Source organism: Leucoraja erinacea, chromosome 32, assembly GCF_028641065.1.
Source record: "Leucoraja erinacea ecotype New England chromosome 32, Leri_hhj_1, whole genome shotgun sequence".
Classification (NCBI taxonomy): Eukaryota; Metazoa; Chordata; class Chondrichthyes; order Rajiformes; family Rajidae; genus Leucoraja; species Leucoraja erinaceus.
The window spans coordinates 24,888,847-24,913,327 of NC_073408.1; the positions used below are offsets into that span (position 1 = coordinate 24,888,847).

The 24,481-nt window shown below is 43.7% G+C and overlaps 1 protein-coding gene across 6 annotated transcripts in view; it reads right to left on the minus strand.

Annotated features, from left to right (window-relative positions):
- LOC129712461 (rho GTPase-activating protein 32-like) overlaps positions 1–24,481 on the minus strand; it is a 570,135-nt gene that overhangs the window by 197,653 nt on the left and 348,001 nt on the right. For all 6 annotated transcript variants that reach the window (XM_055660923.1, XM_055660920.1, XM_055660918.1 and 3 more), the window contains 4 exons: positions 22,328–22,420; positions 16,825–16,947; positions 8,533–8,610; positions 920–1,001 (listed from right to left, as the gene is read on the minus strand). In XM_055660923.1, the coding sequence (XP_055516898.1) occupies positions 920–1,001; positions 8,533–8,610; positions 16,825–16,947; positions 22,328–22,420 (376 nt within the window). The remainder of the gene's footprint in view (positions 1–919; positions 1,002–8,532; positions 8,611–16,824; positions 16,948–22,327; positions 22,421–24,481) is intronic.

Sequence of the window (24,481 nt, forward strand, 5' to 3'; positions counted from 1 at the left end):
CCATAACGGCTGCTGGCGCCCGCATCTCGCAAAGATGCCATTTAAAACCAGCCGCACTGCTCATTCCTGAGCCGCTTGAGTTGGAGGACCACGTCTCCCGTGGGGGCTACGGGTAGGGAACGGCTACGTTGGGGGAGCAGACCCAACGGGTCTGCCCTTGGTCTAGTAGAAACATAAAATTCTTAATAGATTGGACAGGCTAGATGCAGGAGAAATGTTCCCGATGCTGGGAGAGTCCAGAACCAGGGGTCAAAGTTTAAGAATAAGGGTAGGCCATTTAGGACTGAGATGAGGAAAAACTTTTTCACCCAGAGGGTAGTGAATCTGTGGAATTCTCTGCCACAGAAGGCAGTGAAGGGCAATTCACTGGATGTTTTCAAGAGAGAGTTAGAGTTAGCTCTTGGGGCAAAAGGAATCAAGGGATATGTGGGAAAAAGCAGGAACGGGGTACTGATTTTAGATGATTAGCCATGATCATATTGAATGGCGATGTTGGCTCAAAGGGCCGAATGGCCTATCCCTGCACCTATTGTTCTATGTTTCTAATTCACACAACCCTCAGATGTCCTCAGAAACAAGCATACCTCCTGCTGGGTAATGTAAAGAGACACAGAGCAGCTCCATGCGTTTCTTGGCTCCCTAACTTTATCTGTTGTAGTTTAACATGAAAATCTCCTGTGTTCATTGGACCTGACCCTGCAAATGTCGTTGTGTTGTGTATGACTGGAGTGCAACAAGGCAATTTAACATGAGATATCCTGGGCATATTAACATTTTAGAGGAAGGCATTGCTGGCTATTACTGCTCCTCACACCCAGCTGCAATATTAATATCTCAGCATCTAATCATTCCAATTGCCACATTAACGAGCACTGGCAATGCAGTGGCACAGTGGACATCAGATGAAGGATTACTGTACCTGGCTTGGGCATTACGCTCGTCACAGAATGGGGAACTTTCTCATTAATGAGCTCTACACACTCGCTAGGAAAGAATCCAACCTGCAGGTCAAAGAAAGATATGAATAAGATACAGTAAACACCATAGCTAATTCACACATTTAAATTTCCAAGGAATTTATGCACATTAATGAATCAAATGCTTTTTCTCATGATATCAAACTGAGCTATTTCTGAAAATAAGATCTTGTTTCCATTTTAGCCATGAAAAGTTCTATTTCTTAGAAACCAAATAAAAGTATAAGATGCAGGGATACTCAGGACAGGCAGGATCACGGAATGAGAAATAGTTAATGTTATCAGATCTCCCAACGTTGCGCGGCCAGAAGGTTTCCCGACGGGCCGCGGCTGTGGACTGGGAATGCGGCCGGAGGCATTTATCGAGGCGCAGCGGTCTCAATGCCTCCCGGATTGTCGCGTAGAAGCCCGGGTCGGGCGAAGCGGCCGACAGAGCCCGCAGTTGGGGCCAGGGTTGGAAGCACGGAGGCATGAAGTGGGGCATCGACAGTGGTGAGGCCCCAGCGGTGGCAGCGGTGAAACCTCGCGAGATGGGGCCTCGGCGGTGGTGAAGCCTCGCGGCGGAGGCGATGCCTCATGGGTCGACGAGAGGATACTGTGGGAAGCTAGAGATGAAATTGCAGGAGCCCTGGCTGAGATGTATGAATGTTCATTAGACACTGGTGAGGTGCCGGAAGACTGGAGAGTGGCTAATGTTGTGCTCTATTTAAGAAGGGCTGCAAGGAAAAGCCTGAGAACTATAGACAAGTAAGCCATAACATCTGTGGGAGACAAGTTACAGGAGTGTATTCTGAGGGATAATATAGACGCATTTGGATGGACAGGAGGTGATTAGGGATCACTGGCATGGTTTTGTGAGGGAGATTGTGTTTTATGAATCTGATTTGAGTTTTTTTGAAGAAGTAACAAAAAAGGTTGATAAGGGAAAAGCGATCTACGTGGGTGTCTACATGGACCAGCAACGCATTTGATAAGTTTCTGTATGGTGGGCTGCTGCAGAAGGTTACATCATATGGGATCCACGGAGAATGGATAGAGAATTGGCCATGAAAGGAAGCAGAGGATGATTATAGAAGGTTGTTTTTTGGACTGGAAGCTTGTGCATCAGGGATTGGTGCTGGGCCATTGAGGTTTATAGCAACAATTTGGATGAGATTGTAGAAAGCATGATTAGTAAATTTGGAGATGACACTAAAACACCCCGACCATGGGTGAACAAGGGAGGACTGTCTGAACTGTACTGCCTTCCACCACAGTGAAGAATACTGTGGTGGATGTCTGTGTTGAATTATGTTGTGTATTGTGACTTTTTTACATTGTAACGCTGAATGGTAAATTACATTTCACTGCACCTTATGGCGCATGTGACAAATAAATTTGAACTTGAACTTGAAAGTGAGTGGTTTGCAGATAGTAAAGATGGTTATCAAAAATTACAGCAAGATCTTGATTGGTTGGGCAAGCAGGCTGAGAAATGGTCAATGGAGTTTAATGTAGATAAGTGCATTTTCGCATCAAACTAAGGTAGGAAGTTCATAGTGAAAGGCCAGAGAGATCAAGGAGTGCTGTCACATAGTTCCTTAAAAGTGGTCACGGTGGTTTTCGGTAGATTGGCCTTCATCAGTCAGGGCATTGAGTATAGACGTTGGGATGTTATATTAGTTGCACACATGTTAGTGAGGCCACATGTGGAGTAATGTTCAGTTGTGGTCACCCAACAATAGGAAGGATGTTGTTAAGCTGAAAGGACTGCACAAAGGATTTACAAGGATACTGCCAGGACTTGGGGGCCTGAGCTATACAGAGAGATTGAGCAGGCTAGGACTTTATTCCTTGGAGCACAGGAGGCTGAGGGGCGATCTTAAAGACATTGTTTATTCACCATGAGAATGGAAATCACAAACCAGAGGACATAGGTTTAGATTGCGAGGGTAAAGATTTAATAGGAACACGAGGAGCAACATTTTCAACACATTGGGTATATGGAATGAGCAGCCAGAGGAGCTAGTTAAGGAAGGTTCTATAACAACATTTAAAAGGTATTTGGACAGGTACATAGATAGGAAATGTTTGGAAGGATGGAAAGGTGGGACTGTTGTAGAAGAGACTTGATCAACAAAATAGAGAGAGTACAGAGGAGATTTACTAGAATGTTGCCTGGGTTTCAACAACTAAGTTACAGAGATAGGTTGAATAAGTTAGGTCTTTATTCTCTGGAGCGCAGAAGGTTAAGGGGGGACTTGATAGAGGTCTTTAAAAATGATGAGAGAGATAGACAGAGTTGATGTGGACAAGCTTTTCCCTTTGAGAATAGGGAAGATTCAAACAAGAGGACATGACTTCAGAATTAAGGGACAGAAGTTTAGGGGTAATATGAGGGGGAACTTCTTTACTCAGAGAGTGGTAGCGGTGTGGAATGAACTTCCAGTGGAAGTGGTGGAGGCAGGTTCATTGGTATCATTTAAAAATGAATTGGATAGGCATATGGATGAGAAGGGAATGGAGGGTTATGGTATGAGTGCAGGCAGGTGGGACTAAGGGGAAAAAAAGTTGTTCGGCACGGACTTGTAGGGCCGAGATGGCCTGTTTCCGTGCTGTAATTGTTATATGGTTATATATCAGCATAGACAAGTTGGGCCTGTTCCCATGCTGTATGACTATGACTACAATCAGTCTGACAGAGGGTCCCGACCCAAAACGTCATCTGTCCATTCCATCCAGAGGGGCTGAGTTCATCCAGCACTATGTTTCACTCTGTTTCAAGCTCTGTTGTGGCTGGAGATCACCAAGCAGACGGGGAAAATGGTTCATGGACGTATGTAAAGGTTCCTTTAAGAAGTGCAGCATTCCTACTGACCCCTTGGAACCTCTGGCCGATGGCTGTTCACACTCGGGAGGTTTGGGAATGGTACTGAGAGCCTGAAGGCCACATTCTGAGAGCACACAGAAGGGGCATGCAATCTCCACACAGGCAGCACTGAAGATCAGGATTGAAGCCCCTGGTATCTGGCGTTGGGAGACAGAGGCTGTAATAGCTGTGCCACTGTGCTGTCATCATTTAATGACTAATTTATCATCTTTAGGTTTTCAGTTTCTTTTTATAATTTTAATGAAGTCAGTCATATGGCACAGGAAGGGGTCCTTTGGTCCAACATGTGCATGGCAACCTATTTGCTCATTTAGTTTTACTTCAGTGGTGGGCAAATTAATGGAAAAGATACTTAGAGATAACATATATAAGCATCTGGATAAACAGGGTCTGATTAGGAACAGTCAACATGGATTTGTGCCTGGAAGGTCATGTTTGACCAATCTTCTTGAATTTTTTGAAGAGGTTACTAGGGAAATTGACGAGGGTAAAGCAGTGGATGTTGTCTATATGGACTTTAGTAAGGCCTTTGACAAGGTTCATCATGGAAGGTTGGTTAAGAAGGTTCAACTGTTGGGTATAAATGCAGGAGTAGCAAGATGGATTCAACAGTGGCTGAATGAGAGACGCCAGAGGGTAATGGTGGATGACTGTTTGTCGGGTTGGAGGTAGGTGACTAGTGGGGTGCCTCAGGGATCTGTGTTGGGTCCTAGGTGTGGTAAATTGGATTAGTAAGTATGCAGATGATACCAAGATAGGGGGTGTAGTGGATAATGAAGAGGATTTCCAATGTCTACAGAGTGATTTAGGCCATTTGGAAGAATGGGCTGAAAGATGGCAGATGGAGTTTAATGCTGATAAATGTGAGGTGCTACACATTGGCAGGACAAATCAAAATAGGACGTACATGGTAAATGGTAGGGAATTGAAGAATGCAGTTGAACAGAGGGATCTGGGAATAACTGTGCATAGTTCCTTGAAGGTGGAATCTCATATAGATAGGGTGGTAAAGAAAGCTTTTGGTATGCTAACCATTATAAATCAGAGCATTGAGTATAGAAGCTGGGATGTAATGTTAAAATTGTACAAGGCATTGGTGAGACCAAATCTGGAGTATGGTGTACAATTTTGGTCGCCCAATTATAGGATGTCAACAAAATGGGCGGGGAGAAGAAAGGAAAAAGGAGGAGCCTTTTTCCTCCTTTTTCCTTTCTTCTCCCCGCCGCCCCAACCCCATCAGTCTGAAGAAGGGTTTTGGCCCGAAATGTTGCCTATTTCCTTCGCTCCATAGATGCTGCTGCACCTGCTGAGTTTCTCCAGCTTTTTAGTGAACATTAATTAAGGGACAGAAGTTTAGCGGTAACATGAGGGGGAACTTCTTTACTCATAGAGTGGTACCGGTGTGGAATGAGCTTCCAGTGGAAGTGGTGGAGGCAGGTTCGTTGGTTTCATTTAAAAATAAATTGGATGGGCATATGGATGAGAAGGGAATGGAGGGTTATGGTATGAGTGCAGGCAGGTGGGACTAAGGGAAAAAAAGTTGTGTCGGCACGGACTTGTAGGGCCGAGATGGCCTGTTTCCGTGCTGTAATTGTTATATGGTTATTAATGTAGATGGCTTGATCAGGAATTCACAAATGACACGGAAACTGGTGGAGTTATTAATAGTGTGGTGGAGTTATTAATAGAGATACAGCATGGAAACAAACCCTTCGGACCACTGCACTCACACCAACCATCAATCACCCGTTCCATGTTATCCCACTTTCTCATGCACTCCCGACACATGAGGAGTAAGTTACAGCGGCCAATTTTCATACAACTCCACACGTCTTTGGGATGTGGGAGGAAACCAGAGCAGCCGGAGGAATCCCATGGAATCACAGGAAAACATACAAGCTCCACACATATAGCACTCAAGGTCAGGATTGAACCCGGTCTCTGGTGCTGTGAGGCAGCAACTCTACAAGCTGTGCCACTATGCCATCCCTGGTTACAGGGTGATTGTGATGTATTGATAAAATGGGCTGAAAACTGTCAGATGGAGTTTAATCCAGAAATAGGAGAGGTGATGCACTTTGTGAGTACCAATGACCACAGGCCATCCACCCTGAATGGTAAGATTGTAGGGGCTACAGAAAGTTCAAATATTTCTGAAGATGGTAGCACAGGTAAACAAGGATTAAGGAGGTATATGGGATATTATAACCATATAACAATTACAGCACGGAAACAGGCCATCTCGGCCCTACAAGTCCGTGCCGAACAACTTTTTCCCCTACGCCCCACCTGCCTGCACTCATACCATAACCCTCCATTTCCTTCTCATTCATACGCCTATCCAATTTATTTTTAAATGATACCAACGAACCTGCCTCCACCACTTCCACTGGAAGCTCATTCCACACCGCCACCACTCTCTGAGTAAAGAAGTTTCCCCTCATGTTACCCCTTAACTTCTGTCCCTTAATTCTGAAGTCATGTCCTCTTGTTTGAATCTTCTCTATTCTCAAAGGGAAAAGCTGATCCACATCAACTCTGTCTATCCCTCTCATCATTTTAAAGACCTCTATCAAGTCCCCCTTAACCTTCTGCGCTCCAGAGAATAAAGCCCTAACTTATTCAACCTTTCTCTGTAACTTAGTTGTTTAAACCCAGGCAACATTCTAGTAAATCTCCTCTGTACTCTCTCTATTTTGTTGACGATATTGGCTTTCAATAGTCGGGACATTAAATACTAGAGAATGGAGGTTTTGCTCCAACTTTATCAAACATTGTTGAGGACTTCAGCTGGAGTACTGCATGTAGTTCTAGTCACCACAGTATAGGGAAGATATGATAGTGCTGCAGAGGAGATTCACCAGGATGTTGCTTGGGATGGAAGATATCTGTTGTAAGGATAGATTGCAGAGACTAGCTCTATTTCGATGGAGCAGAGGATGTTAAGAAGAGACATGATTGAGGTATATAAAATTAGGAGAGGTAACAGTAGGGTAGATTGCAGGTACCGTTTCCTCTTATCAGAGATAGATAAAACTGGAGGGCAGATTTAAAGCAAGAGGATGAGAATGAGAGGAGATCTTAAGGCAACCTTTTTTACCTGGAGTGCACTGCCTGAGGGAGTGATGGTAAGTAGAGTCAAGAATAGTATCTAGCTACTGAAGCTATGGGTCAAGTGCTGGAAGATGAGTTTAATATAAATAGGAGCACATTGATTGGTGTGGACATGATGGGCCAAATGGCCTGTTTCCATGCTCTCTCGCTCTGTAAAGGCCGAATTGAATAAACGTTTATTCCATTCATTAGAAAGATTTTAAATTGTAACTTAGTAATAAAGCTGCCTGAAATATGTCATGTGCAATAAAGAAATATTCCTTTCACAGCAACTGATAAAAGACGTGGACAATGAAATGTCACAATAAACCAGCATAAAGGAGGGAATTTGAGCTTGAAGCCAAGGGATGTAGACAACGTACTAAACGAGTACTTTGTATCTGTATTCCCAAGGGCATAATGGAGAATACTAATATGCAAGGGCAGTTTCAGAATAAAAAGGTGGTGTTGGGGCTCCTGAAGTCCAGTAAGGTGGATATATCCAAAGGGCCTGATGAGATGTATCACAGGTTATTGAGAGTGGAAAGAGAGAAGATTGCAGATGTCTTGACGAAGATCTTTGCAACTTTACCAGCACAGGCCTGGTCCTAGAAGACAGAGTAGCCAACATTGTTTCTCTGTTCAAGAATGGAAGAAGAGATAATCCAGGGAACAAAAAGCTCTGAGAATCATGGCGAATGTTGCAGAAAGACTCAGTAGGCTGGTTCTATAGATTATGTACTTATTGTACTTGTGTCTGGCAATAATTTTCAGAGCTACATGCAAAAGAAAATAAATCACCGAACCTTGGTACAGATGATAATAAAGGAACAATTGAACCATTTTAGGAATGGATATGATTAAAATTGACAAGGATAACAGTGAAGCAAAAGTGACCAAATTGGACGATAAATGCGTACTTTTATGGCAGAAAGTACAAACCTGTTTAGACAAGATATGTAGCACAAAGGAATGAAATACCTTTGATGATTGAGTTTAATTCATTTACTACAATGATCACATTCAATTTAGCATACATTTAATAAATAATTCATTCAAACTTGCTAAATTGTCAAAAGTAAGTCCACAAATTATTCTGCTAGGGTAGTTTACAACCCAATGGTGTGAACATTGAATTCGCCAATTTTATCCAATTTTAGGCAATCCCCCCCCCTCTCTTTTCCACCATTATTTACATACCCATTTTCGGGTACACACCCATTTCTCCCACTATCCGCCCCCACTTTCCCTTCCAACAATATCCCTTCTTTTATGTTTACATTTCTCTTCTCTCCCAACCTTGCACCCGTTTGTTTCCTTTGTATCTCTAGCTTGTCTGCCTCACCTATCACATGCCAGGCTTTGTCCCGCCCTCCCCATCTCTTTTACAGTTTTCTTTCCTCGTACAATCAGTGTAAATAAGGGTTCTGACCCAAAATGTCACCTACCCATGCTCTCCAGAGCCACTGAGCACTTTGTGTGTTTTTTGTAAACCAGCATCTGCACTTCAATGTGCCCACAGCTTATAACATGCCAGTTCACCACCCTTTCACAAATACATCCACACAAGCACACATTGCACCAAGCTCTTACCTGAAACCCATGCTTTCCCCTCCACCATGTGGTATCTTCCTTGGGGGGCATGTCAATAACAGACACAATATCTCCAACCTAGAAAACATGGAATAAGCAAGACTTCAGTAAATCATTCCACAGCTTCCCTGGCACATTACATTATTCTTCCACCTAAAAAGGCTTTCTTGAAATCGATATTTAATACGTGATGAATCCTGTCAAATCACAAACAAGGACAAAACATATCTGCGCAACAATGAAGATGCAACTTTCAAAGCACGGTATAACATTTTCAGCTTTATACCACTGTCTGGAGAAGCACAAGAATAACAACTGATTGAGAAGCACACAACATTAATAAGTAGTAAATCTGGATCGGTTTTATTTGTAAGTCAGTTTGAAAGAGTCAGTCGGGTCCCTGGTGATACACAGTGACTACTTGAACTAGGCTGTTTTTATAATGCTGTGTGTTAATAGCCATTCTCATCATTCCTTACCAAGAATATAAGAATGAAAGAAACCTTGGGCATCAATCACCAGTCCATCAAGTACTAGCATCCCACCCCATTTCCCCATTCCTCAGTCTCACATCCCTCACCTGCACAAGAACACAAAGGCAAGGTAGCGAGAGCAAAGAACATAAATATCAGCAGAGTGGCCTGCCTGCATGACCCCAGGCGTGCTCCGCCATTCAGTAAGAATGCAGCTGATCCGAGCTTTGATCTCAACCTCACTTTGCTGCATAATTTCCTTGCTTTGTTTGCACCATGGGTATACTGAATTCACAGCTCTCTGGAATACAGGATTCACCTCCACCAAAGAGAAAATGTATCCAAATTTCAGTATTAAAAATGAACTTTCCTGAAACTATACCCAATATTCAGAAGAAATCCTCTCACTATCTCTCTGGTCAAACCAGATCTGACTCCGATTATATTTTAATAAGACTCTCTAAATTCCAGAGAATATTGGCCCAGCCTGCTTATTCTTTTCTCACAAGATAACCCCTTCATATCTGGAGCCAATCAACTGAATTTCCTCTGATCTTACTCCAAGAAAACCTTCTTTAAACAAGACGCAATCTGCAGTCAGCAGTCCGTGTGTGGCCTCGAGAAATTCACAACTATGGAAGGTACAACACCTGAACTTTCAGCTATTTGCTTCTCAAAGCCAAGGAGCCAAACGTGTGAAGTGGTGATTACTTTGGTTCCAATCTAGTCTACTGCATTCTTGTTCACAATGTTGTCTCCCCTAAACTGGAGAAACTAAATGCCGATTGGATGATTGCAGAGTGTCTGTGTCCAGTCCATAGTGTGACACTGAACTTCCAGTATTCTGCCACTTAATTTGCTATCCCCTCCCGCTCAGATGTTTCTGTCCATGGCCTCCTGCACTGCTACAGCAAAGCGTAATGCAAGCTTGAGATCCAACACCAAATCTTCTGTCTGAGCACCCAACATCCTTCCAAACTCATTGCAGAAATTGTGTTCTATACAGTTATAGCAAGATCCAAATAGGAAAGATTCTAAGGAGAGTAGGAGGCAACCGTGGCTGACAAGAGAAGTTAGGGATAGAATAAAACTAAAAGAAAAGATGTATAACACAGCAAAGAGTAGCCAGAAGCCAGAGGTTTGGGAAACTTTCATAGGACAACAGAAGGAAACAAAACGGGCAATATGGGCTGAAAAGATGAAGTACGAGGGGAAGCTGGCCAGGAATATAAAGAAGGACAGTAAAAGCTTCTTTAGACATGTTAAGGGAAAAAGAATAGCAAAGTCAAATGTGGGTCTCTTAAAGGCAGACACGGATGAAATTATTATGGGTAACAAGGAAACGGCAGAAGAGTTGAATAGGTACTTCGGATCTGTCTTCACTAAGGAAGACTAAAACAATCTCCCAGATGTACTGGAGGACAGAGGATCTAAGGGGGTAGAGGAACTGAAAGAAATGTTCATCAGACGAGAAATAGTGTTGGGTAGGCTAATGGGACTGAAGGATGATAAATCCCCTGGGCCTGATGGACTGCATCTCAGGATCCTCAGAGAGGTGGCTCTAGAAATAGTGGACGCATTGGTGACTATTTTCCAATGTTCAACAGATTCAGGATCAGTTCCTGTGGATTGGAGGATAGCTAATATTATCCCACTTTTCAAGAAAAGAGCGAGAGAGAAAACGGGGAATTACAGACCAGTTAGTCTGACTTTGGTGGTGGGAAAGATGCTGGAGTCAATTATTAAAGAGGTAATAATGGGGCATTTGGATAGCAGTAAAAGGATTAGTCCAAGTCAACATGGATTTATGAAAGGGTAAATCATGCTTGACTAATCTTCTGGAATTTTTTGAGGATGTAACAAGTAAAATGGATGAAGGGGTGCCAGTGGATGTAGTGAATCTAGACTTTCAGAAAGCCTTGATAAGGTCCCGCAGGGAGATTGGTGACTAAAATTAGAGCACATGGTATTGGGGGTAGGCTGTTGACATGGATGGAAAATTGGTTGGCAGACCGGAAGCAAAGAGTAGGAGTGAACGGGTCCTTTTCAGAATGGCAGGCAGTGGCGAGAGGAGTGCTGCAAGGCTCGGTGTTGGGGCTGCAACTGTTTACCATATATATTAATGATTTTAATTGAGGACTTTGGATCTTTCTCAGGATACAGAATAAACTAGAACAAAAGTGAAATTATGTCGATAAAACCGAAAGACATCTCTTGAAATTCCCCTTTAAAATAGCCGCAGAAAAATTTAAATATTTAGGAATTGAAATCACTAGAAACTATCACGATATGTTTAAAGCCAATTATAGCCCCTTATTAAGAAACTAAATAATCTAATCAAATTCTGGGACACGCTCCCGATGTCTTTAATAGGTCGAATAAATGCTATAAAAATGATCTTTCTACCACAAATCCTAAATTTATTTCAATCAATTCCAATATATCTTCCAAAAAAGTTTTTCAAAAAACTAGACTCAGACATTACAAATTTTATATGGGATTATAAATCCCACAGAATACAAAGAGCACACCTTAGTAAACCAAAAGAGAAGCGTGGTCTAGCGCTCCCTAACTTTATGTACTATAATTGGGCAGTAAATATTAAAAATATGATTCACCTGCTGGACAATTCTGCCCAGCAGGTGGACTGGATTGTAATGGAGAGAGAGGACTGCTCTCCGTGTAATACAGGAGTGACTCTCCTCTCGCCAATGAATCTGAATAACAAAAATTGTAATAAAAATCCAATGATACATAGCACAATTAGAACTGGGAAACAAATAAAACAGAATCTAAAATTAAGAAATCTATCTCTTTTAATGCCAATAGTCAATAACCCGTCGTTTAAACCCTCAATTATAGATAAATCATTTACACAATGGGAAAGAATGGGAATCAAAACGCTCGGAGATTTGTATGAATTAGGAAAATTATTATCATTTCAACAATTACAACTGAAATATAATTTGAAAAATAATCAATATTTTAAATATCTTCAAATCTGTGACTATCTGAAAAAATACACAAAAGACTATCATAATATGTCCCCAGACTTATTGGATGAAGCCATGAAGACAAAGGCTTAATCAGCAAATCTAATATCATACTTATACAACATTATTTTAAATATAGAAAGACCAACAACCGATGGTATTAGAAGAGACTGGGAACAAGAACTAGCTATAAAAATTTCAAAAGAGAGCTGGGATAAACACTTACTATATGTGCATAAATCCTCGATCAACGTACGACATACTCTAATCCAATATAAAACATTACATAGACTATATTATTCAAAAACTAAAATAAATAAACTTTTCCCCAATGTCTCACCAATTTGTGATAAATGTCAGTCACAAGAAGCTACCATAGCGCACTAATTTGTTTTTTGTATAAAAATCCAAAACTTTTGCAACAAAATATTTGAAATCTTCACAAAATTATTTAAAATAAAACTTGTACCAAAAGCAGAATGGATCATTTTTGGAATATCGGAAGGTAACCCCGAATTAAACGTGTTTCAAAAGAACTTAGTTAATTACGGGCTAATAATGGGAAAAAAGCTTATACTCAAATTTTGGAAAAATGCTCCAATACCAACAATAAAAATGTGGACTTCAAACATGTTCGAAACACTACACTTGGAAGAGATGAGACTCCTCCTAGCAGGCAAAGCAGACCACTTCCAAAAGACGCGGTCTGCATTTATGGAACTATTACAAGCATAAGGTGCAATAGTAATTTAAAATATAAATGGTACCAGGATCTGGTATAAAATAATTTTTTTTTTTTTAAACACGGTTGGTATATCCTTTTTTACGAGTTTTGTGTTACAATAGAGCGTTTGTTTTTCCTTTTTTTTCTTTTCTTTCTGGGGTCTTATTTCTTGTCTTTACTTCCTTCTCCAACTTCTTCCCTAAGGGGCTTTCTTTTCCCAACACTTTCCTGCACCTTCACGATTCTTGCTCACTTTCCTCACTTCTTTTATTTCTATCTTTTTTAAAGCTCGAAAAACAAAGTGGTACAACAAATGCAATAAGATATATCTGATGTGTATTATTGTAATTTACTGTACTTCTAATTAAAAAATTTTTTATAAAAAATTAAAAAATATATATTAATTAGGAGCAAGCAACACTAGCCAGTTTGCGGGTGACACAAAGCTGGGTGGCAGTGTGAACTTTAAAGAGAATGTTAGGAGGTTGCAGGGTGACCTGGACAGGTTGAGTGAGTGGGCAAATGCGTGGCAGATGCAGTATAATAAAGATAAATGTGAGGCTATCCACTTTGGCGGCAAAAACAAAGGGACAGATTATTATCTCAATGGGTACACAAAATTGCTGGAGAAACTCAGCGGGTGATTATCTCAATGGGGTTAGGTTAGGTAAGGGGGAGGCGCAGCGAGACCTGGGCGTCCTTGTACACTGGTCACTGAAAGTTGGCGTACAGGTACAGCAGGCAGTGAAGAAAGCTAATGGAATGTTGGCCTTCATAACAAGAGGATTTCAGTATAGGAGTAAAGAGATTCTACTGCAGTTGTATAGGGCTCTGGTAAGACCACACCTGAAGTATTGTGTATAGTTTTGGTCTCCTAATTTGTGGAAGGTCATCCTTGTAATTGAGGTAGTGCAGCGTAGCTTCACGAGATTGATCCCTGGGATGGCAGGACTGTCATATGAGGAAAGATTGAAAAGACTAGGCTTGTATTCACTGGAGTTTAGAAGGATGAGGGGTTATTTTATAGAAACATATAAAATTATAAAAGGACTGGACAAGCTAGAAGCAGGAAAAATGTTCCCAATGTTGGGCGAGTCCAGAACCAGGGGCCACAGTCTTAGAATAAAGGGGAGGTCATTTAAGACTGAGGTGAGAAAATACTTTATCACCCAGAGAGTTGTGAATTTGTGGAATTCCCTGCCACAGAGGGCAGTGGAGGCCAAATCACTGGATGGATTTAAGCAAGTTAGATAGAGCTCTAGGGGCTAGTGGAATCAAGGAATATGGGGTGAAGGCAGGCACGGGTTATTGATTGGGGACGATCTGCCATGATCACAATGAATGGCGGTCCTGGCTCGAAGGGCGAAATGGCCTCCTCCTGCACCTACTTTCTATGTTTCTATGCTACATGGCAGCCTTACCCAGATCGTAAAGCACATAACATTCAAGGTATGTTGGCAAACTGGAACCAAAATTCACTTGGAGACAGGGAGCACAGGGTACTGGTAGGGGATTCATTTTTTGACAGAAAATCTGTAACCATTGGTGTGCGGCAGGGATCAGTGTCATAGAGTCAGAGTGATATAGCACGGAAATAGACCCTTTGGCCCAACTTGCTTATTCTGACCAAGATGGTCCATTTACTGTAGTTCCACCTGGCCCACATCCTTTCCTACCCCTGTACCCGTCACAACCACCTCCTCTGGTAGCTAATTCTATTTCAGTTTTCTATTCTATTGTCACGTGTACTGAGGTACAATGAAAAGCTTTTACTCACCACCCTGTGCAAAATGTTGCCCCTTGGGTTTAGTTTAGTTAAGAGATATAGGCACTTCGGCCCACCGAGTCTGCGCGGACCAGCGATCCCCGCACACTAACGCTGTGTTACAAACACTCGGGACAATTTACAATTAAATCAAGCCAATTAACCTACAAACCTTTATGTCTTGGAATGTGGGAGGAAACCGGAGAAAACCCATGCAGGTCACAGGGAGAATACAAACTCCGTACAGACAAGCACCCGTAATCAGGATCGAACCCGGATCCCTGGTGCTGTAAGGCAGCAATTCTACCGCTGCGCCACCGTGCTGCCCTTTCCATTAAATCTTGTCCCTCCCAACTTTAACCTATGTCCTCTTTTTTTTGATTCTCCTACTCTGTGTATTCACCCTATATATATTCCCCTCTTGATATACATTATAAGATCACCCTTCATCCTTCTACACCCCATGGAATAAAGTCCTAGCCTGCCCAAACTCTCTCCATAGCTCAGGCCCCTAAATGTTGGTAATATCCTCATAAGTCTTCTCAGCTCTTTATCCAGTTTAACAGAGCAGTGACCAAAACTGAACACAATACACTAAATGCAGCCTCATCAATGTCTTGCACAGACGTCTAGAACATAACATGCAAACTTCCATATTCAATACCCTGACTGATAAAGGCCAATGTACCGAAAACCTCTTGACCACCATATCTACATACGATGCCACTTTCAAGGAATCATGTACCTGCACACCTAGATCTCTCTGCTCCACAACACGCCCCAGGGCTCTGCCATTCATTGTAGTCCTGCCTTCATTTGACTTCCCTAATGCAACATCTTACACTTATATGCACTAAACTACATTAACAATTACAGCCCAACTGATCAAGATCCTGCGGTAAGTTTTGCTAACCATCTACACTATCTATGACACCACCCACTTTGGTGTCCTTCTCAATACTCTCCAGTAATTTACCTACCACAGATGTTAGGCTCACTGGTCTATAGTTCTCAGGCTTCTCCTCGTAACCCTTCTTAAATAGACACAACAGTGTCTCTCGTCTTTTGGCACCTCACCCGTGTCTAATGTATCATGTATCTCAGCCAAGGCTCTTGTCAGGACCTTTGGTGTTTGTCATAAATCTAAATCTTAGATGAGAAAGTAACTGCTCTGATTAACAGGTATGCTGACAACACAAAAATAAAAGTTGTCTAAGGATATAGAAGGACATGGATCATCTGGAAAGTTGTAGGGGGGGGGGGGCGGGAGTGGGAGGAGGGTGACAATTGAATGTGAGATATTGCACTTTGGAAAGTCAAATTCTTGGAAGGCACACAGAGGACATGACAGGAACCTTAAGAGCATTGGTGCACAGAGGGATCTTCATAGCTTCCTAAAAATGGTGGCATACGTGAAAACAGAGTGGAAAGACTGGTTGGTGCACTTGTCTTCACAGGTCGAGACATTGAATGGCTGGGACATCATGCTGCTGCTGTACCCCATTTGGTGTATTACGCCAAGTTTGTGTTTCCACACGACACAAAGTACATGGTAACATTAGAAAACATGTAGAAGAAATTCACCAGGATATTGCTTGGCATGGAGGGCTGTGGTTACAATGGAGATTAGATAGGCCGGGTTTTCCATACTGAAACAATGGAGGCTGAGGGTGATCGATCATAGAAGGGACATAGATTAGGTAGGTCGTTTTTTTTCCCCAGGGCAGGGGAATCTAAAACTAGAGGGCAAAGATTTAAGGTGAGGGGTAAGTTTATCTAATGGGTAGGTTTTTCACACTGAATGATGTGGCTATCTGGAATGAGCTACCTCAGGAGGAACAGTAACAACGTTTAATAGTCATTTGGAAAGGCACTTGAATAGGAAAGGTACACGGGCCTAACCCAGGCAAATGGGATAAGCACCAAAGGGCATCAGGACAGCATTGATAAGTTGAGCAATGAAGCTCTAGTCTGTGTGGTACAGCCCTACATTTCTATGAGACTCCTTAAGATATGGCTCTAATTTTTGGACTAAGCCGGGATTCCCAAACAACAGAAGTAATTTCTTCCTAACTTCCCTATCAATTATTCTGAGTGCCTTGAAAACGTTAAATTAACCCATAACCTTCTAAAGTTGAGGGAATACATTGAGTACTTGTGTAATTCCTGTCAAATATTCTTAAATCAAAGAATGCCATTTCAATGACATTAACTAAACAAGTTAGTGATTACACAACTTCACATTTTTCAGGAAGGGAAATAGATTAGAAAGTTTAAAAACAAGAACAATTTTCATCTGCTTCACATTTGTTGCAACTGTTGGTTATGGCAGCCTACCTCAAAAGACAGCTCATCTCCAGCCTGTGCGATGTATCGCTTAATCACATGAGCAGCAGCAATGGCAGGAACATTGATGGAGGACTCTTCGTGTACCAGTAGATGGTTCCCTTTGTTATCTATCTGTGAGAAGATACAGCAATCATGTAGCTTTCATCAAGGGGGGGGGGGGGGGGGGGTTAACAACAAACAACTGTAAACTACACGTTTAATAATATGCATTCTAGACACATGAAACCAATTACGCCCAAGAAGTGTCTAGACTGTTTCTCCAACAGGAACCCATCCATTCTTTATGAAAGGATTCCTGCAGGAAGTGAAGACCAGGTCAGAAGAGGCCGATCTGTTTATGCTGAGATTACTAATCGCAGACGGGATAACAGTGGGAATGCTCAATAAATTCAGAGCTGGTGGGCTCCAATAGGAATTTACAGCAAAATAATCAGACATTTCTGATAAAGCCCCAAAGAGTCATAGATGAGAACATTGTCAGTTATAATTGGCTCACCAATGTCGTGTTGGGGAGGATATCAGCCAGGCTTAGACATGAGATCGACTCTTCTATGGAAACATAGAAAATAGGTGCAGGAGGAGGCCATTCGGCCCTTCGAGCCAGCACTGCCATTCATTATGATCATGACTGATCACAATCAATAACCCGTGCCTGCCTTCTTCCCGTATCCCTTGACACCACTAGCCCCTAGAGCTCTATTTAACTCTCTCCGCAAATTCACAACTCTCTGGGTGAAAACGTTTTTTATAGAAACATAGAAATAGGTTTCTCTCTGAAACAGGTTTCTGTCTGTTTCTCTCTGAAACATCGTAGCAAACCATTCAGTTGCAATAAACCACTCAAAAGCCACGAAAAACAAAAACAAATGGATCACCTGGAATTGACCGAGACATTAAAAGGGACAACGGCAAAAGGTTGCCCTTTTGACCCTGCAGTCTTCATTTTGTGCCGCAATTGGGAGAGGAATATGCACGTAACTTCCAGTCAGCATCCCAGACACCCCCATCTCCACTCCTGGCCATGTTCTGTCCCACCAACACAGTCAAGAAGGAACTGCTCGTGGAATCCTGAATATTAACTCAGGAACCCATAAAATTTCTTATCAGGTTAAACTTGGGCAGGTAAACCTTCCGCTAATTACTATCTACTGTCCCCACAGCTGATGAATGCGACACGTGGAATATTACTTCAACGGTTCAATGGTATTTTTTAGTAACGTGTACATTGAAATTCTTTTTTTGCACACAGTTCAGTGACAATCCTACTATACATTAGGCACAATCATACCAAGTATGCCCACACAAGGGTCCTGAGTCAGTACACTAGGGTTGCCATGCTTTAGGCTCCATGCAGTATCCTTCAAGTCTGATTTTTTTTTTAAATGGTGGAGACTTAAACTTGCAGTCTCAAAGGACTGCTGTCCTGATGGCGGCACTGTGTCGGATTTGCAGTGGTCGTCCTAATCAAATGCTGTGTCGATGTCCACCACTGCTGCTCCACTGTTCCATGCTGGTTCCACTTGGAGCAGTGCCCAATCTGAGTCCCAGGCTGCTTCAGGGCCTCCAATGGCCCACTCCGCCAACACAAACACTTCAATGCCCGGACATTAGTCCTTCACCTCCAATGGCCATAGATCAGCCTCTGTGCTGCAGGGTGCCTTCCACAGTCGAGCCAGAGCTGGAGGTAAAGCTCACTTTCATCATTCTTTCCCTCCGCCTGCCGCCATCAATTTGAAGGGTAAATGGGAATGGGACACCGTAAATGGGACAGGAAGCAAACAGATTCAGCAGTTGAGCATTGCACGTCCATAAGGTACTATGGGCCGTCGGCAGGAACCAAATGGGAGTCAAAGGGGGGAAAATGGAGGAGGACTGGCCAAATGTTGTGTCTTCCACCACAGTGATGAATGCTGTGGTGGATGTTTGTGTTACATTTTTATTGGGTATTTGTGTGTTTTTTCTCATTGTACCGCTGCTGGCAAATTCATTTCACTTGCACTGTATGTGCAATGTGACGAATAAAATCGTATTGTATTGTAACCACAATCTGCCACTTCATGGCCCAGCATATACCCCCGCTCTGTCATCACCATCAAACCAGGGGATTGACGCTATCCAAAATTGCTCAGGTATGTCCTGACCACAAGAAGCATGACACATCCAACCGGGCCAATTACCTCTCCATTAGTCTATTCTAGATCATCATCACAGCGACAGAAGTGAACATCGATAGCTTTAACAAGCTGCATTTGCTTTGCAACAGCCAGCTCACGGCCCAGTTTGGATTGCATTAAAGTCACTCAACTCCTGACCTTATTACAGCCTTGTCCCAGACATGGTCAGAGGAGCTGAAGTCCAGAAGTGAATTAACTGCTCTCAACGGTACCCTTACGTGGTGCCGATGGACGAGAAGCCGAAGCAAAGAAGTGGAAGCCAAAACGCCAAATAACTGATGGAAACGAAGCCGAAAAGTCAACTAATCATAAGGCTGCGTCGCCTAAAAGCAAACTCATTGAATGGCCACTCTGCCGAAACGCCACCTACCTGCGTCATCTACAAGCTAATGGACTGAATATCACTCAACAGAAAAGTCAAATAACAGACATGACATTGCCGGGGGGTGGGACTTGTCCACGATTGGTCCAGACCCCCGCGTCCATCACATCACTGTGGAGGGTTGAACATTGTCCACGCCTCCGCTCCACCCGACCAACAGCCCACGGAGGGTGGCCCTGGGAGAGTGGGGGCTGTCCCGCCTTTCGGGTAGGTGGCATTTCGACAGAGCGGGCATTCGGTGAGTTTGCTTTTAGGCGACGCAGCCTTTTGGTGAGTTGGATTTTAGGCGTCCCGCTCTTACGGTTAGTTTGCATTTCGGCTTTGTTTCCATTCGGTTTTTTGGCATCCACTTCTTTGCTTCGGCTTCGGCTTCTCGTCCGTCGGCGCCACGTCCGCACACGCTCTCAACATCAAGGCAGCATTTGATGGAGTGTGGCATCCTGGAGTTCTGGCTGAAGTGGAGTCAGTGTGAATTGGAATCATCTCCAGCACAAAAGAAGATGAAGGTGCCTGTGACAATGGTTTCCCTGCAGTTCTTCAGGGAAGTGTCCTAGGCCCAACCATCTTCAAGTTGCTTCATCTATGCTCTTCACTCAATCATATGGTCAGAAGTGGGCATGTTCTTTGATGTTTTGCACCATGATTATGATTAGTTACTGAAGCAGTCCACATCCAAATGCAGCAAGATCTGGACAATATCCAGGCCTGGGACCATTGGCGGCAAGTAACATTCATGCCACACAGGTGTCAGGTAATGACGATATCCAACATGAGAAAATCCAGCCATCACCCCCTAACATTCAATGGCATTACCTTCACTGAATCTCCCTCGAGTAATATTTTGTGGGGATTACCAGTGACCAGAAACGGAACTGGAGTAGCCATGTAAATACTACAAGAGCCGGTCAGAGAATAGGAACCCTGCAGTTCCCAAAGCCTATCTAGAAGGCACAAGGCAGGAGTGTGATGGAATACATTGCATTTGCCTGGATCAGCGCAACTTCAACAACACCCAAGTTTAACAGAGTGCGAGACAGCAGCCACTTTATGCACAATCACCCACTCACTCCACCACTAATGTATGGTGGCAGCAGTTTGCATCATCTATAGGATGTACTGCAGCAACTCACCAATACTCCTTCAACAACACTTTCCAAACCCACAACCTCTACCATCCATGACATAGAAACATAGAAAATAGGTGCAGGAGTAGGCCATTCAGCCCTTCAAGCAAGGACCGCCATTCAATATAATCACGGATGATCATCCAAAATCAGTACCCCATTCCCGCTTTTTCCCCATATCCCTTGATACCTTTAGCCCTACAAGGACAGTAAACCCTTGGGGACACCACCACCTGGAACTCGTCCTATAAGCCATACACCACCCCGACTTGGGAATATACCTCCCTTCTTACACTGACGCTGGGTCAAAATCGTGGAATTGTAACAGTATCGTGGTAAACCTACTCGTCAATGACTGCGGCAGTTCAAGAAGGCAGTAGCTCATTACCACCTTCTCAATGGTAGTTGGGAATCTACACCATGAATGAACAGTCAACGAAAGGGAACATTGGGACAAAAAAAAGAATTAATAAAAAGGAAATGAAAGCATTGCTTTATGCTCGTCAGTCTAATTGTTCATCTTGTTTCACCTGTAAGTGATTCACCTACATTTTTCTGAAGGACCCCATGGGATTATCAAAATTTCATAAAGACATTGGAACAAAATGCATCATCTCAACAGGTTCCATTCTTAGCTGGACTTTGCAATGTCCCCTCCCATCAGTTTCCAGTTCTGAAGAAAACTTAACTCTGCTTCTCTCTCCGCAGCTGCTATTTACTCTGATGAGCATTTCTGGCATTTTGATATTTTCATTTCAGATTTCTGGCACTGCAGTTTTCTGATTTTAATGGCCATACCATACTCACACACAAACAAATATTAATTAAAAGTATTTAAGAGGGAACTGCAGATGCTGGAGAATCGAAGGTTACACAAAAAAGCTGGAGAAACTCAGCGGGTGCAGCAGCATCTATGCTTACACAAAAAAAAGCTGGAGAAGTCTGAGTCCAGTCTGAGTCCAGTCTGAAGAAGGGTTTCGGCCCGAAACGTTGCCTATTTCCTTCGCTCCATAGATGCTGCTGCACCCGCTGAGTCTCTCCAGCAGCTTTTTTGTGTAACCTTAATTAAAAGTATGGTATGTGATTCAATTTGGGGTAGATGAGATATTCTGAACGGTCTGGCTATGGTTCAATCAGTGGCCGGGGATCTTGCCCATGAAGGAGACAAACATTGCCGTCAGCCATCCCAGTATTCAGACAGATAAAATGTCTACTGACAACTGAGACACAGTGGATGGGTTAACTCTGAAGGTAGACAAGAAGGGCTGGATGCGTTAAGACTCAATAACTGTCCCTGAGTGTATACATTACGTACCTGAAGGTCAGAACCTGGATGAGAAACAGAAAGAAAAGTGATACCAACAATAGTCATGTGGATACAGGGAGAGAAGCCATTGCTGATCACTGTCAGGGCCTGACAGGGTGAAGCAGAGCCCAAGTTCCAGCTTTGACCAGCGATCCCCGCACATTAACACTCTCCTATGCACACTAGGGAGAATTTACAATTATACCAAGCCAATTACCCTACAAACCTTTATGTTTTTGGAGTGTGGGAGGAAACCAGAGATCCCTGAGAAAACCCACGCAGGTCATGGGGAGAACGTGCAAACTCTGTACAGACAAGCACCTGTAGTCAGGATCGAACCCGGGTCGAACTCAGAGTAGTATCTGTTCACTGACCATTTCACCTGAAACCCTGTTTCGCTTGCTGCAGATGCTAGTGACCTGTTGAGTAACTAAGCATTTCTACCCACTACCTAAAGACAACTCTGTAATAGTACCCAAGCAGGTTGCAAAATGAGAGTCCGTACCTCCATCCATGTGAGAGCAGGCCCACAGTTGATCTTATTATCAGCTATGACAGTGAGCCTGGCAAGATACGCCATCAGCATCTGGGTAACAGTCTGTGAAAATAAAAGGTGGATGGTTAAAGTAGACACCCCTGACATAGACACAAAGTGCAAAATGTTTCCAAATGTTAACAGAATGAAATAGTTAAATACGTCTTGCAGCCCATACAGGTAAAAAGTGAAATGGCTTGCTAATGCATTGATAGCTCTATGAACAGATCGAGATGAGAAGAGCCACCTCCTCCCTTTAATACAGGAATCTGAAAAGAAACTTTCTGCAGAGACTGGATATTTTTCCATCCCTGGAATGGAACAGCATTCACTGAATGCAATACATTCTCCAAATTCATTAGGGCGGGCACATCTGGGGAGAAGAGAACTAAAAGGAACTACGTGACAGGAACAGTGAAACCAGAATCGAGCTGGGACTAGACTGTCAGACACAGCAAAGCAGGGATTATGATTGCAAATCATAAGGAGGAAACAACAGGAGCACAGATCAAAGACAGGGATGGCAGATGTAGCAGAAACCCAAGGTGCATCAGCAGATTGAAGTAAGTACAAATTAAAAATAGAGATCAAAGGGAGAGCAGGAATCAGACGTGGACATGAACAAATAAAGAGAATAAGGAGAAATGGGATGTCAGGGAGAGAAAGGCAGCGAGATTCAGAGAGAGAGAAGACAAAAACGAGAAGAACAGGATCTGGGTGTTACAGACAGAGGGAGGCAGAGACAGTGAGAGAGCACATGTCAGAGGAAGATGTGTGCTACAAGGGAGAGGCAGGAGCAATGTTGAGGAGATTGGGAAGTAGAGTTAAGAGTGTATATGATGCATAAAACCTCATGTTCATGTGTCATGTGAGCAGAATTAGGCCATTTGGCCCATCCAGTCTCTGCCATTCAATCAATGCTGATGTATTTTTCCCTCTCATGACTCGTGGTCCATGACTCGGCTCCATACAACAGGGTGGGGAGGACAACGGTTCTGTCGACCAACAATTTTGTTTGAGCCTTTAGGTCTCGGTCTTCCAAGACTCTTTTCCTGAGTCTGGCGTAGGCTCCGCTGGCACAACTCAGGCGATGGCTGACCTCAGTCGATATCAGCTTTTGTGGATAGAATGTTGCCATGATAGGGGAAGTGGTCAACGTTTTCAAGAATGGTGTAGTCCACTTTTATAGTGGGCTGGGTAGACGGCTGGTAGACGGAGGTTGATGTAGGACCTGGGTCTTCTTGATATTTAAGGCTAGGCCTATGGCTCTATATGCCTTGCCTCATAACCTTTGACACCCTTACTAATTCCCAATGCCGGCCTCCCCAGCTGCCTGTGGCAATGAATTCCACAGATTCACCACCCTCTGAGTAAAGAAATTCCTCCTCTGGGGGGGGGAGATAGGGGGGGGTGGAGGAAGGGGGGGGGGGGGATGGACAGAGGGGAGAGGAGGAGAGAAGAGGGGGGAGAGGGCAGAGGAGAGGGTTGGAGTAGAGGGGGGAGGATAAAAGGAAAGGGGGGGAATGGGCGGAAGGAGGAGAGAGGGGGGGAGTGGGAAGGGGAGGAGGGAGGAGGGAGGAGTAGGGGAAAGGGTATGGGGGTAGGGGGGATGGGGAGGGAGGTGGAGAGGGGGGGAGTGGGGTGAGGGAAAGAGATGGGGGGGGGGGAGAGGGAAGATGTGGGGAAGAGGGGAGAGGAGAGGGGAGAGGGGGGGGAGAGGGGGGGGGGAGGGGGGGAGAGGGCGGACTTGGTGGGAGAGTGGGGAGGGAGGGGTAGAGGGACTGGTGGAAGGGGGACAGAGTGGTAGGGTAAGGGAGCGGGGGGAGAGACGGAAGGGGGGGTGGGGTAGAGAGGGAAGGGGGGTGGGGGAGAGAGAGAGATGGGTGGCAGAGGGAGAGGGGTGAGGAGAGAAACATAGAAACAGAGAAATTAAGTGCAGGAGTAGGCCATTTGGCCCTTCTAGCCTGCACCACCATTTAATATGATCATGGCTGATCATCCAACTCAGTATCCTGTGCCTGCATTCTCTCCATACCCCCTGATCCCTTTAGCCACAAGGGCCACATCTAACTCCCTCTTAAATATAGCCAATGAACTGACCTCAACTACCTTCTGTGGCAGAGA